At 40.0% G+C, this 12,637-nt stretch overlaps 1 protein-coding gene across 2 annotated transcripts in view; it reads right to left on the bottom strand.

The window, feature by feature from the left end:
- ATRNL1 (attractin like 1) overlaps positions 1-11,660 on the bottom strand; it is a 683,154-nt gene extending 671,494 nt beyond the window's left edge. The window contains exon 1 of one of the 2 annotated variants that reach the window (XM_060286203.1): positions 11,023-11,660. In XM_060286203.1, coding sequence (XP_060142186.1) covers positions 11,023-11,315 — 293 coding nt within the window. In that variant the 5' untranslated portion in view covers positions 11,316-11,660. The remainder of the gene's footprint in view (positions 1-11,022) is intronic. The other variant, XM_060286202.1, reaches the window with a different exon arrangement.
- Between the last annotated feature and the right edge of the window lie 977 nt (positions 11,661-12,637).

Consider the following 12,637-nt stretch of genomic DNA (forward strand, 5'->3'; position numbering starts at 1 on the left):
TGGAAGTAGCTAGAAAAAAAATGAAATGATACATACGGGGGAAAATCATTAGAATCACTGCGGATTTCAGAAACTATGCAGGCCAGAAGAGAGTCAAGCAACATCTTTAAAACACTGAAAGAAAGGAACTGTCAACCCAGAATTCTGTACCTGGGAAAATATCTTTCAGTAAAAAAGGCAAAATATTCTCAAAACAAGGAAAACTAAGAAAGTCCATCAGCAGCAGTTGTGCTCAAAAAGAAATCCAAAAGAAAGTGATTCAGACAAAAGGGAAATGACACTAAGAGTTAATTTATAACTTGAGAAATAAACAAAGAGCAAAAGGAAGAGCAGATATCTGAGAAAATATAAAGGACTATTTTCCTCCTCTTAGGTTCTTTAAAGTATGTATGATTGTTGAAAGCAAAATTTATAACTTTATCAGATGAGATTTGCCATACATGTAGATGTGATTATATGACAATTATAGCAAAGGTCAGCAGGTGAAGATAAATGGACCTATATGGTTCCAAAATTTCTTAATTTTCCTGAAGTAATATATTACTAACTCTAAATAGACTATAAAAAGTTAGCTATTCATAGTGTAATCACTAGCACACTAGCATAACCCCTAAAAAATAATACAAAGACATATACCAAAAGGGCCAACAGAAAATTAAAATGGAATGCTAAAAAATATCCAAATACATTAAATGTAAATAGTCTCAACAAACCAATATAAAGACAGATTATTAGACTGGATTTTATATATATATATACACATACACATACATATATACACACACACACATCATTCTTTCCAAGTCAAAAAAGATACATCATGCAAACAATAAGCAGAAGAAAGCTAGTGTGGCTATTAATATCAAAGTAGATTTCAAAGTAAAAAGAATTACCAAAGAAAAAGAGATGGGAAACTATATTATGATGAATGGGTCTGTTCACCAAAAGACATAACAATTCTAACTGTATATGCATCTCAAAAAAAGCTTCAAAATACAAGAAGCAAAACTGACAGAAATGAAAGGAAACAAACAGATAAATTCATAAATACAGTGGGAGACTTCAACACTCCTCTTTCAGTAATCAACAGAACAAGCAGATAGAATATCATTAGGGATACAGAAGATCTAAACAACATAAACAACCAACTGACCTTCTTGACATTTCTGTAACACTCCATTCAACAGCAGAATGTATATTCTTTGAACTGCACATGTAACATTCACCACGATAGACCATATTCTGTCCAAAAAACAAGTCTTAACAAATTTATAAAAACTAGAAGCATAAAAGGTATGTTCTTTGAACATAATGCAATTTAACTAGAAATAAATAAAAGAAAAAGCTCTGGTAAATTCCCAAATATTTGGAAATTAAACAAAACAGTTCTACATAAGCCAAAGAGAATGTCTCAAGATAAATCATAATTTAGTTCAATTACACTGAATGAAAATCAAAGTACTACATCCCATAATATGTGAGATTCAGCTAATGCAGTGCTTAGAAGAACACGTATAGCATTCAAATGCTTTTATTAAAAGGAAGAAACAACTCAAATTAATGATCTAAGCTTTTCATCTTAAGAAACTAGAATAAATAAAAGTAAGTTAAAACCAAAGGAAGCAGGGATTCCCTGGCGATCCAGTGGTTAAGACTCGGGGCTTTCATTTCCACGGACCTGGGTTCAATCCCTGCTCAGGAACTAAGATCCGGCAAGCTGCGTGGCGTGGCAAAAATAAAATAAAACAAAACAAAATAAAGAAGCAGCAATCAATGAAACTGAAAAAACAAGAAAAGAAAAAATAGCAGGAATCAATGAAACGAAACACATATTCTTTGAAAAGATTGATAACATTAATGTCTAGCCAGACTAAGCAAGAAAAAAGAAAACATAAACTACCGATATCAGAAATGGAAGAAGAAATATCACTAAAGACCCCACAGACTTTAAAAGGATGATAAGGAAATATTATGAACAACTTTATGCCCATAAATTTGAAAACTCAGATGAAATGGACCCATTCTCTGTAAGATACAATCTGCCAAAACTCACGCAAGAAATAGATAAAATGAATATCCCTGCATCTATTTAAAAAATTGAGTTCACAGCTGCAAGCCTTCCACAAAGAAATTCCAGGCCCAAATGGCATCAAACATTTACCAAACATTTAAGAAAAACATTTACCAAACATTTAAGAAAAAAGTAATACCAAGTCTACATAAATCCTTCCAGAAAACATAAGAAGAGGGAGCATTTCCTAACCCATTTTATAAGGTTAGCATTACACCATAAGGAAACCAAAGACATTTCAAGAGAAGAAAATTACAGAACAATATCTCTCATGAACACAAAAGCAAAAATCCTCAACGAAATATTAGCAAATTAAATCCAGCAATATATAAAAAGTATAATATATTGGGACCAAGTGGAGTTTACCCCAGGAATGTAAGGCTGATTAAACATTTGAAAATCAATCAATTTAATTCACCAATATTAACAAACAAAAAGAAGAAAAACCAAACGACTGTCTCAATAGATATAGAAGAAACATGTGACAAAATTCAACATCCATACACGACTGTAAATGGAAACATTCTCAGCTTTTTTTCCTCCTGTGTAGGAAAAAATCCAGTTCTTCTCTACTGTGTGCTTCTTCCCCATAAGTCTCCTTTACTATTCACACAACCTTCGCTTCCGGTCACCAAATGTATGGAGGTTTTTCCCCACCACCAAGGAATTCACAGGCAACAAGCAGAGTGTCCAAGAATTCAACTCAATTCTGACACTATATAACAGGAAACAGCATCAGATCGCACAGGTTAAGGTTTCAGTCCCACAAGACTGCCCCCCCCACTGAACCCTGCCCCACTTCAGAAACCAGTTGCAAGCCCAGATACCACCTATGCTTCTGACCAACTGGCCATAGACTAGGGGATCCAAGGACCCCTTCCTTGGGTTTAATTAATTTGCTAGAGAGGCTCACAGAACTCAGACAAACATTTTATTTACTAGATCACTAGTTTATTATAAAAGGATATAATTCAGGAACAGCCAGATAGAAGAGCTACATAGGGTAATACATGGGCGAAGGGGTTCAGTGTTTCCCTGCCCTGTTAAGGTGCGTCACTCTCCCAGCACCTTCGTGTGTTCACTAGAAGCTCTCTGAACCCCAAACTTTGGGGATTTTATGGAGGCTTTATCATGTAGGCATGATTCAGCATATCTCTACTTTCAGCCATTCTCCCTTCTCAACAGAACGGGGCCCAGGGCTGAAGATTCCAAGCTTCAAACCATGACTTGGCCTTTCTGGTAACTAGCCCTCATCCAGAAGCCATCCAGGAGCTACTACTATCACCAGGGAAATTTCAAGGGTTTCAGCAGCCCTGTGTTAGGAACAAAGGTAAAAGATGAACATTAGAACAAGAGATGCTTCTAGTGCTCTTATCACTTAGGAAATTATAACGGTTTTAGGAACTCTGTGCCAGGAACCAGGGGCAGAGACCAATATACATTTTTCCGTTATCTCAACTCTCAAAATTAGGAATAGTAGGGAACTTCTTGAACCTAATAAAGGGCATTTATTTTTAAAAAGCCTGACATGCAACTAACATGATACTTCATGTTTAAAGACTGAATGTTTTCCACCTAAGATTGGAAACAAGGCAAGGATATCCACTCTTGTACTCACATTCAACATCAGGTTGAAGTCCTAGCGAGTACAACAGAACAAGAAGAAAAATAAGGGCATATAATGGGAAAGGAAGAAGTAAAACAGATGCTATGATCGTCTGTATAGAAAGCCCCAAAGAATCTACAAAAAAAAAAAGCTACTGAAACTGAGTTTAGCAACATTGCAGGATACAAGGTCAATATACAAAAATCAATTGCATTTCTACATAATGAAAAAGAACAATTAGAAACTGAAATTAAAGGAAACTATCAATTACAATAGCATCAAAGAATACAAACTATTTAGGTATAAATCTAACAAAATGTATGCAGTATCTGTATCTGAAAAAAGAAATCAATGAAAACCTAAATAAATGAAGAAATATATCATGTTGATGGACAAGAAAGTTCAATATTGTCTAGATGTCAATTCTTCCCAAAATGATCTCTTGAATCAACACAATCTCAATCAAAATCCCAGCTTTTTTTTTAAGAAATTGACAAACTGATTCTAAAATTTATGTGGAAAAGCAAATGAACTAGAAAAACCAAATGAATTTTCAAAAACAGAAGCAGAGTTGGAGGAATCTCACTATCTAATTTTAAGTCTTACTATAAAGGGACTTTCCTGGTGGTACAGTGATTAAGAACCTGCCTGCCAATGCAGGGGACACGGGTTCAAGCCTTGGTCCGGGAAGATCCCACATGCCACGAAGCAACTAACCCCCTGTGCCACAACTACTGAGCCTGCACTCTAGAGCCCGTGAGCCACAACTACTGAGCTCATGTGCTGCAACTACTGAAGCCTGCACACCTAGAGTCCATGCCCCACAACAAGAGAAGCCACCACAATGAGAGGCCCGCACACCGCAATGAAGAGGCAACCACTCGACACAACTAGAGAAAGCCCTCATGCAGTAACAAAGACCTAACATGGCCAAAAATAAATTTAAAAAGGAAAAAGACTTACTATAAAGATCCAGTAGTCAAAAGAAATGCATTTCCCAAAGTAAAGATACATGAATCAATAGAACAGAACAGAATCAAGAAATAGATACAGAGAGAGAGACATCCACCTCATTTTCAACAAAGGGGCAAAAACATCAATGAAAAAAGGATAGTCTTTTCAGGAACTAGTCATTCCATAATGAAAAAGGATCAATTTACCAATAGGATATAATAGAAAATTTCATGCACCTAATAACAGAGCTTCAAAATACATGAAGCAAAAATAGATGTGACTGCAGAGAAATAATAGTTACAAAATTATAATTGAAAATTTCAATACCCCCTCTCAATAACTGACAGAAACAGAAAATCAGAAAGGTTTTATAAATCTTACACATAACATCATACTTAATGGTTAAAGATTGAATATTTTTCCTTTAAATCAAAAAACAAGACACAGCCAACCACTCTTATCACCTGTATACATCACTGTAATGGAGGTTCTAGCCAGTGAAATAAGGCAAGAAAAAGAAATGAAAGCCATCCAGATTGCACAGAAAAGGCTTATAGTATTTTTACCTGCAGACAACATAATCATCTATGTAGAAAATCATAAGGAATCTACAAAAACTACTACTACTACAACTAATAAATGAGGTTAGCAAAATTGAAGGATACAAGACCAAATACAAAAATCAGTTGTATTTTCATATTTTACATACACACACACACACACGTATATATAATTTACAATAACAGCAAAATATATTAAATACTTAGGGGAAAATCTGACAGAAGAGTTGTAAGACCTGTTCACTGAAAACTTTTAAATATTTTTGAGAGATTAAAGAAGACTTAAATAAATGGAGAGATATACCATGTTCACAGGTAAGAAAACTCAATATCGATAAGGTGTCAACTGTCCCCCAGACTGATGTATAGATTCAATACAGTCCCAAATAAAATCCCAGCAGGTTTTTTTGTAGAAACTGACAAGCTGATTCTGAAATTCATGTGGAAATGCCAAGGACATAGAGTAGCCAAAATAACTGAAAAAGAACAAAATTGAAGGACTTAAACTCCCTGAATTCAAGACTTATAAAGCTATAATAATCTTGACATACAAATAGATCAGGGAACAGAGTCCAGAAACAGACACACAAATATACGAATAACTGGTTTCAACAAAGATGCCAAACCACTTTAGTAGAGAAAGGATAGTTTTTTTCAACAAATGGTCCTAGAATAATTGGATATCTATACACACACAAAAAAAAATTGAGATCCATACCTCTCACTAGATGTGGAATTAACTCAAAATGGACTATAAACCTAATTGTAAAATCTAAAACTACAAAACTTCTAGGAAAAAAAAATAATCAAAGAAAATCTTTGGTTTAGGCAAAGGCTTCTTAGATATTGTGCCTAAAGCACAATCCATAAAAGGAAAAAAATGATAAACTTGAATTGAAATTTAAAACTTCTGTTCTTTTTTTTTTTTTAAACTTCTGTTCTTTGAAATCACCGTTAAGAGAATGAAAAGACAAGCCCCAACATGGGAGAAAATATTTGCCAATGATATATCTGATAAGGAGCTAGTATCCAGAATATATAAAGAACTCATAAAAATCAATAATAAGAAAAAACAATTTTAAAAATGTGCAAAAGATATGAACAGATACCTCACCAAAGAAGATCTACAGATGGCAAGTAAGCACATAAGATGCTCTCATTAGTCATTAGGGAAATGCAAAATAAAATCACAATGAGATACCACTACACACCTATTAGAACCGCTAAAATTTAAGACTGACCATACCAAGTGTTGATGAGGGTGTAAATTAACTGGAACATTCATACCCTGCTGGTGGGAATGTAAAAGATACAACTACTTTGAAAAAGAGTTTTGTCATTTTGTTAGAAATCTATACTGAAGGAAAGTGGCTCAGTTAGTTGCCTGGGGACAGGGAGAGGCAGCGGAAAGGAGAGGGAGGGAATACAAAGGGGCACATGAAACTTTTGAGTGTGATTGATACTTTTATGATCTTGATTGTGGTGATAGTTTAAGAGGTGCATATATATGTCCAAACTTTTTAAATTGTACAGTTTATTGCATGTCAATTATACCCCAATAAAGCTCTTAAAAATAATTTTTAAGAAAAAATTACAATTGTAATAATTCATTATGAAAGTGCTAAAAAGTAAAAATAGTGCTATAAGAGTACATAACGAGGGGTCACATAGTCTGAGGAGTCAGAAAAGCTTCCTTTAGACACTAGTATAAGTATAAAATTCAAAGGATGCTTAGTAATAAGTCAAGCAAAGACCACATAGGAAAGACGGTTCAGAGAGATGTATGCATATGTGTAAAATGCCCTGAGTCCAAAAGGAATGTGACACTTTCAAGGAACTTTAAAAGACCCAGGCAGGAAAACAGGAAGGGTGAGTCTGATCTGCTAAAGGAACCAAATTATGTAGACACATGGTCTTGAAAACCATGCTAGTACAAGCAATTTATCAATTTAGGATCCTAGAAACACTCAATTTAAATTATTTTAAAATCTATTGTGTGATTTTATGGTTTAATAATGTAAAAAGAACCCATGGATATAAATTACATATTATAATCTTAGTTTGAAATAAAGAAGACCTGGGGACAGGGAATATTCAATTTAACTTTATAGTTACTGATAGCTTCCCTATTATTATTAAAAAGGATTCCAAATATGTGCATGTGTGTATATGTGTGTGTGTGTGTGCGCGCGTGTGTGTGTGTGTGTATACACACATATGTTGGGGTTGTTTTATTTTTAATAATAACTTAGGGAATGGGGGCTTCCCTGGTGGCGCAGTGGTTGAGAGTTCGCCTGCCAATGCAGGGGACACGGGTTCGTGCCCCGGTCCGGGAAGATCCCACATGCCGCGGAGCAGCTGGGCCCGTGAGCCATGGCCGCTGAGCCTGCGCGTCTGGAGCCTGTGCTCCGCAACGGGAGAGGCCACAACAGTAAGAGGCCCGCGTACTGCAAAAAATAATAACTTAGGGAAAATATTGACACGTTTAACCCTGCCACTTTCTGTTTACAATAGCAACCTCACTCCTGATATTATATCTTCATTTTGCTGTCAAAATAGAAATAGACTACTTCCATTATAAATCTGTGAAATTCATTATCCATACTTGACTGACTTAAGAGATTTTAAAAATATCTATATACATTAAACACACAATAAGATTTAATAGATGATTTTAGAGAAACAGTCAATAAATCTGTTTTAATAATAAATATACATTTATAAAATATTCACAATATAATGAGTTATTTTCCAATCTCAGAACGTTAATATCAGCTACTTTGTTTACCTAAGAGAAATTAGAAGTCTTAGGTTTCTAAGTCACATAAGCAAGAAAATGTCTGAGTTTGAACTCAAATTATTAATTTATATAAACATAAATCTCAACTACTCTACAAAAATAATTCTAAAGAACTGGCTTCTAATAGAGAATGTTATTCATTCAAATAGGTTATAGTAAAACATTTTCTACTCCAATGTGATACTAAGCTACCCACGTAAATGTAATTCAAATTTGCATATATCATATCCTTGATTATTATATTTCAAATTGGCACTGTCCTCTCTGATTCTCAGTCCTAAGTCTTTTAGTCCAGCTTTAGCTGATGATCGGTGTTCGTTCTGTTTTACCTATGAGAGGAATGGCTTGTAATTCTGAGAGTTTTATTCTTTTCAAATGGAAACAGAAGACTGAAATCAATCCTAAGAGAACTGAAGTACCACTCTTGATACCATATTTGCTTCTGCATTTCTCCCTCCAACCATCAATCTTCTGTTCTAAAGAAGCATTTGAAGGATACTCATTCCCTAGTGAAATCCCTACAGTAGGAAAAAAGCTATGTTACCATGGAACCAGCCAATTAATTTTGACACCTGCTTACCAAGATTGATCATTTTTGATGTCTGTTTGTTAGGTGGCTATCCTTCAGTTAAGTAAAAGATTTTCAAGATAATTAATGAAGTGAAAATTTCCAGTTAAAGTCTTTCCCACTGTGCTATTACTTCAAATGCTGGATAAAACAAGCCAGCATCCTCAAATAAACCTTTCTTAGCTTAGCATGTACTTTACCAGGAAGAAATCTTTTCTTCTAAATTGATTCTTCCGTTTAACATTAAATACCACTTTTTTCTTGACGTTAAGAGAATACATAACAAAACACAGAGTTGTACCAGTTATATTTACTCTAACTAATAGCTTGTATTCCACAGAGAAATGAAAAAGTACTTACTAATAGGGTACAATGAATCATAGGAAACAGCTTCCAAGGAAATGAATATTCAATGATTAGTCCAGGGTTTATTGTTATTTAACTATATCTATATAAAAAAAAAAACTAGTCCTCTTTTACTCACTAATGTATCTTTCACAAACACCAACCATCTCTCTATATTATTTAAGCTGATTTTAACTTGATCTGTGATCTTTCCTACTAACTGAGACAACCTCTGCTAGTGAGGTTACAGGCTGCTGATCTGGCTGATTAGCAATTCCACTACTATAAAATGTAGACAGAAGCTTCTCAGGACTGCAGCAATTTCTGTCCTCTTTAGAGAAATGGAGCAATTCCACCCACCCAAAGGCCAATGTCCCTAACTTACACATGAATCAGGCAATCTTCCTATTTACGTACCAAAGGATATAAAAAATGGATGTGGCTTTTTTCATTGTTGACTATCAGTTCATATGTTCAAAATCCTCTCTTGCTAGGTAAAGAGGCTGGCTGTTATGATCAAAGCAAAAGTTTAAAAACATTTAATTTATAAAGACTGCTAACACAAGCACAGTTCGATAAGATATCTTTGCAGACCTTGAAACACTTTTTTAAACTTTTAATTAGTACCTCCACCAAATTTTTTTTAAATATAAAACTACAGTACTATGGCTACTTTGTGAAATTATGAAGCTAGGAAACATTTTAACTTATTGCTACAGATGAATTTCATAAAACTTCATTCTGAGATTTCACTTCCAAAAATCTCCTGTCAATTAATTTAAACAGTAAGATCTACTTAAATTAATAAGTCCCATTTTTAAAAATACATTTTTACAATGAGTTTTCAGGGGCACTGTCTTAACTGGCAAGTTTTTTTTCAAAAAGAGGAAAATATGCTGTTTAAAACTCCCAGGAAATTTTCCTATAATACATTATTAGCAGGTGAACCATATTCCTATCTTTGCCTTAGAGCCCAAGAGACAGTTCAGTTAGATTTTGCTATCACCCTGACAACAAGTAATCTACATAGTGCAATTTCAGAGCTACTAACCCAGCCAGCAAACTTCATGTGAAGTACCTAGAAAACCAAGAAGCTGAGGTACTTAGTGACTGTTATGTGCAAGTTGTCAGATGGACACCCTATTGGCCTCAACTATCTTATCTGCTGCTCCCCCCACATTCACCCATTTCTTTTCATATCAGACAGCAACGCAACAAACATCAACCAATGGAGGAAAGTATCTTTACTGTTGTAAAGCAAGCTGCTTAGGGCCTTGAGCTTCAAAAAAACGAAAGTGCTGCTCCCACACAACAGCCGATAGTCAAAGAACCAGTTAGAAAAATCTTTTATCTCCACCACATTAAAAAGTCCAGGTATTTCATCCTCTTATCTAACCCAAAGTCACTCTTGTATTTCTCAATTCAAGACTGTCCTCGCAAATTCAACATAGTATACTGGCTTAAAGTAAATGTTCTAGAGTTAGACTGGCTGATTTGGACTGCCTCGATTTCCCTCTGTAAAACCGGTATAGTAATTCTAGTAACTCAGAGTTGGTGTGAGAAACAAACGAGGTAACCCACGTAATGGGCTCAGGACAGTGTTTGGCACATAGTAAGGCCATCATAAACTCTACTTATGATCACTATTACTAAATACACTAACATGTTAGCAGTGCTTACCTCTAGAGAGGGGAGTAGGATGGGGAAAAGGGAGGTACTGGTAGACCAGAACTTTTAACCTTTAAACTTCCGTATTGTTTGAATGCTTCACAATGCGCAAGTATTTCACGAGTTACGTGCATAATTTTTGATTAAAAAATAGTGTCCTAACAAAATGGTGTTTGGCACCGTAACTGAATGTGAAAATTTTGACGATCAGGGGACCAGAGTCGCTGCGGACAGGTGGACCATCGGGAAAGGCTTCGCATCCACGGCGGTCGGTGCGAGACGCAGGGCCCGAAGTCCCCGAGGCGCGAGGGCTGGAGGGGGACAGCGCGGGCCCCGCTCCCGCAGCGCTGCGGGTCGCTCCCAGTCGGGGGACCCGGGGCCGAGAGAAGGGGGGAGGCCGCGACGGATGCGGGGCAGGGCTGAGGTTCGGGGTCCGGCGAAGGCACTTACTTGAACCTGCCCTGGCAGTGCTGGCACTGGTCCCCCACCCAGCCCGGGTCGCAGAGGCAGGTGGAGTTGACACAGCGGCCCGAGAAGCAGGAGCCGGTCCTCTCGCAGAGCTTGGACTGGGACACCTGCGCGTAGAGCGCCAGGTAGAGGAAGCCATAGCACAGCAGCCAGCTGTTCCCGTCCAGCAGCCAGAAGGAGGCGCCGCCGCCACCGCCGCCCGCCGGCCGAGCTTTCCACGGCCCCGGGGCCGCCGGCTGCGGGTGACCAGTGCGGGCCCGGCCCCCCGGTTCCATCTTTCCCAGCGCCCCTGCCCGGCCGGGATGCGCTCTCGGGCGCCTACAGGGATGCTTCGGAGGGGAAATCTAGCCGGAGAGGAGAACACCGCGCCGCTGCCGCCGCCGCTTCTCCTCCTCACCGGCGCCTGCTCCAGTCCCGCTCCCTAGTCAGGAGGGACAGATCCCAGACGCTGTCGCCTCCGCTCGGCTCCCTCCAGTCGCACTCGGGCATCGCCTCTCCGTCTCCTGACCTTGTCCGCGGCAGGCCGAGCCCACCGCCACGGCGCCCCGGGCCGGGCCGGAGGCGGGGAGCAGGAGATGCAGGCTGCGCGGGGCGCTCCGGAGGGGACCTGCGGGAGGGGGAGGGGGACCCAGCGCGCAGCCCCGCCTCGCCCACGGCTCGCGCCAACCTCCTCAGCTCCCAGCCCGGCGCGCCCGGGAGGGCGGGGGCCACGGGAGCCCCGAGGTGGGCGCGCCCAACGCGGGAGGGGGGACTAGGGAAGCGGGGTTCAGCCTCGCCCGCCCCGGCCGGCCGCCGGCGGCCCCCCAGAAGCCATTTTCTCTCCGGTAACGTTAGCCAGATGCCGGTGCTGCCTTTAGAGCCCGCGGGGTGCTGCGCCGCCTCCCCCACTCGCGCGTGTCTCCGCTCCTCCCCACACAGGCCCTGCGCGTGGTCTCGCCCCGCCCCTACCGGGACCAGGGACTCCTCCGCGCGTCCGCACAACCCGGCCCGCCGGCTGAGGGGAGAGCGGCCCGCCAGGTGTGGCACGCGGGCCCGCCGTACCCTTCCCCTCGGCGTGCCTGGGAAGTCGGCCCCGCTCGCACCGCGCGCCTCCTGAGCCCCCCCAGACGAAAGATCAGATCGGGACCGGCTTCGCAGCTTCAGCAGAAAATAAGCCCTTCCCGTCCGCTGTCTACAGCTGCAAAAGTGCAGCACTTTTCCCCCAGCGCTCCCCGCTTCCTCCGTCCCATCCTCCAGCCTATTTCTTTTTTTCTGAAAAGAGAAAAACTCCAACAACACACAAAGAGCTGAGCATGTGCAGCAGGCAAAAGTCTTAAAGGCACCGCACTCCGACCACTTTGTGGGGTCCGCAAGAACGGAGAGGGGCGGGGGCTAGGGCCTGCGGGGGTCGCGGAGCCGGTTCCGCAGAGGGGCCGCTCCCAGGGGGAGCCATTTCTTGCGCGGAAACAGTGACTCCCCGCCCCCAACAAAGAGCTGCGAGGTTCTGAGCCCCGGGCGCGCCGCCCCTCTCCGACGCTGCCTCGGAACCCCAGGTATCTCCTTTTCTGCTTGTCAGTGTTTCCTCCTCCATCTGGGACAATATTCTGCCTTGAAAAAT

Source organism: Globicephala melas, chromosome 16 (genome assembly GCF_963455315.2).
Source record: "Globicephala melas chromosome 16, mGloMel1.2, whole genome shotgun sequence".
Taxonomy (NCBI): Eukaryota; Metazoa; Chordata; class Mammalia; order Artiodactyla; family Delphinidae; genus Globicephala; species Globicephala melas.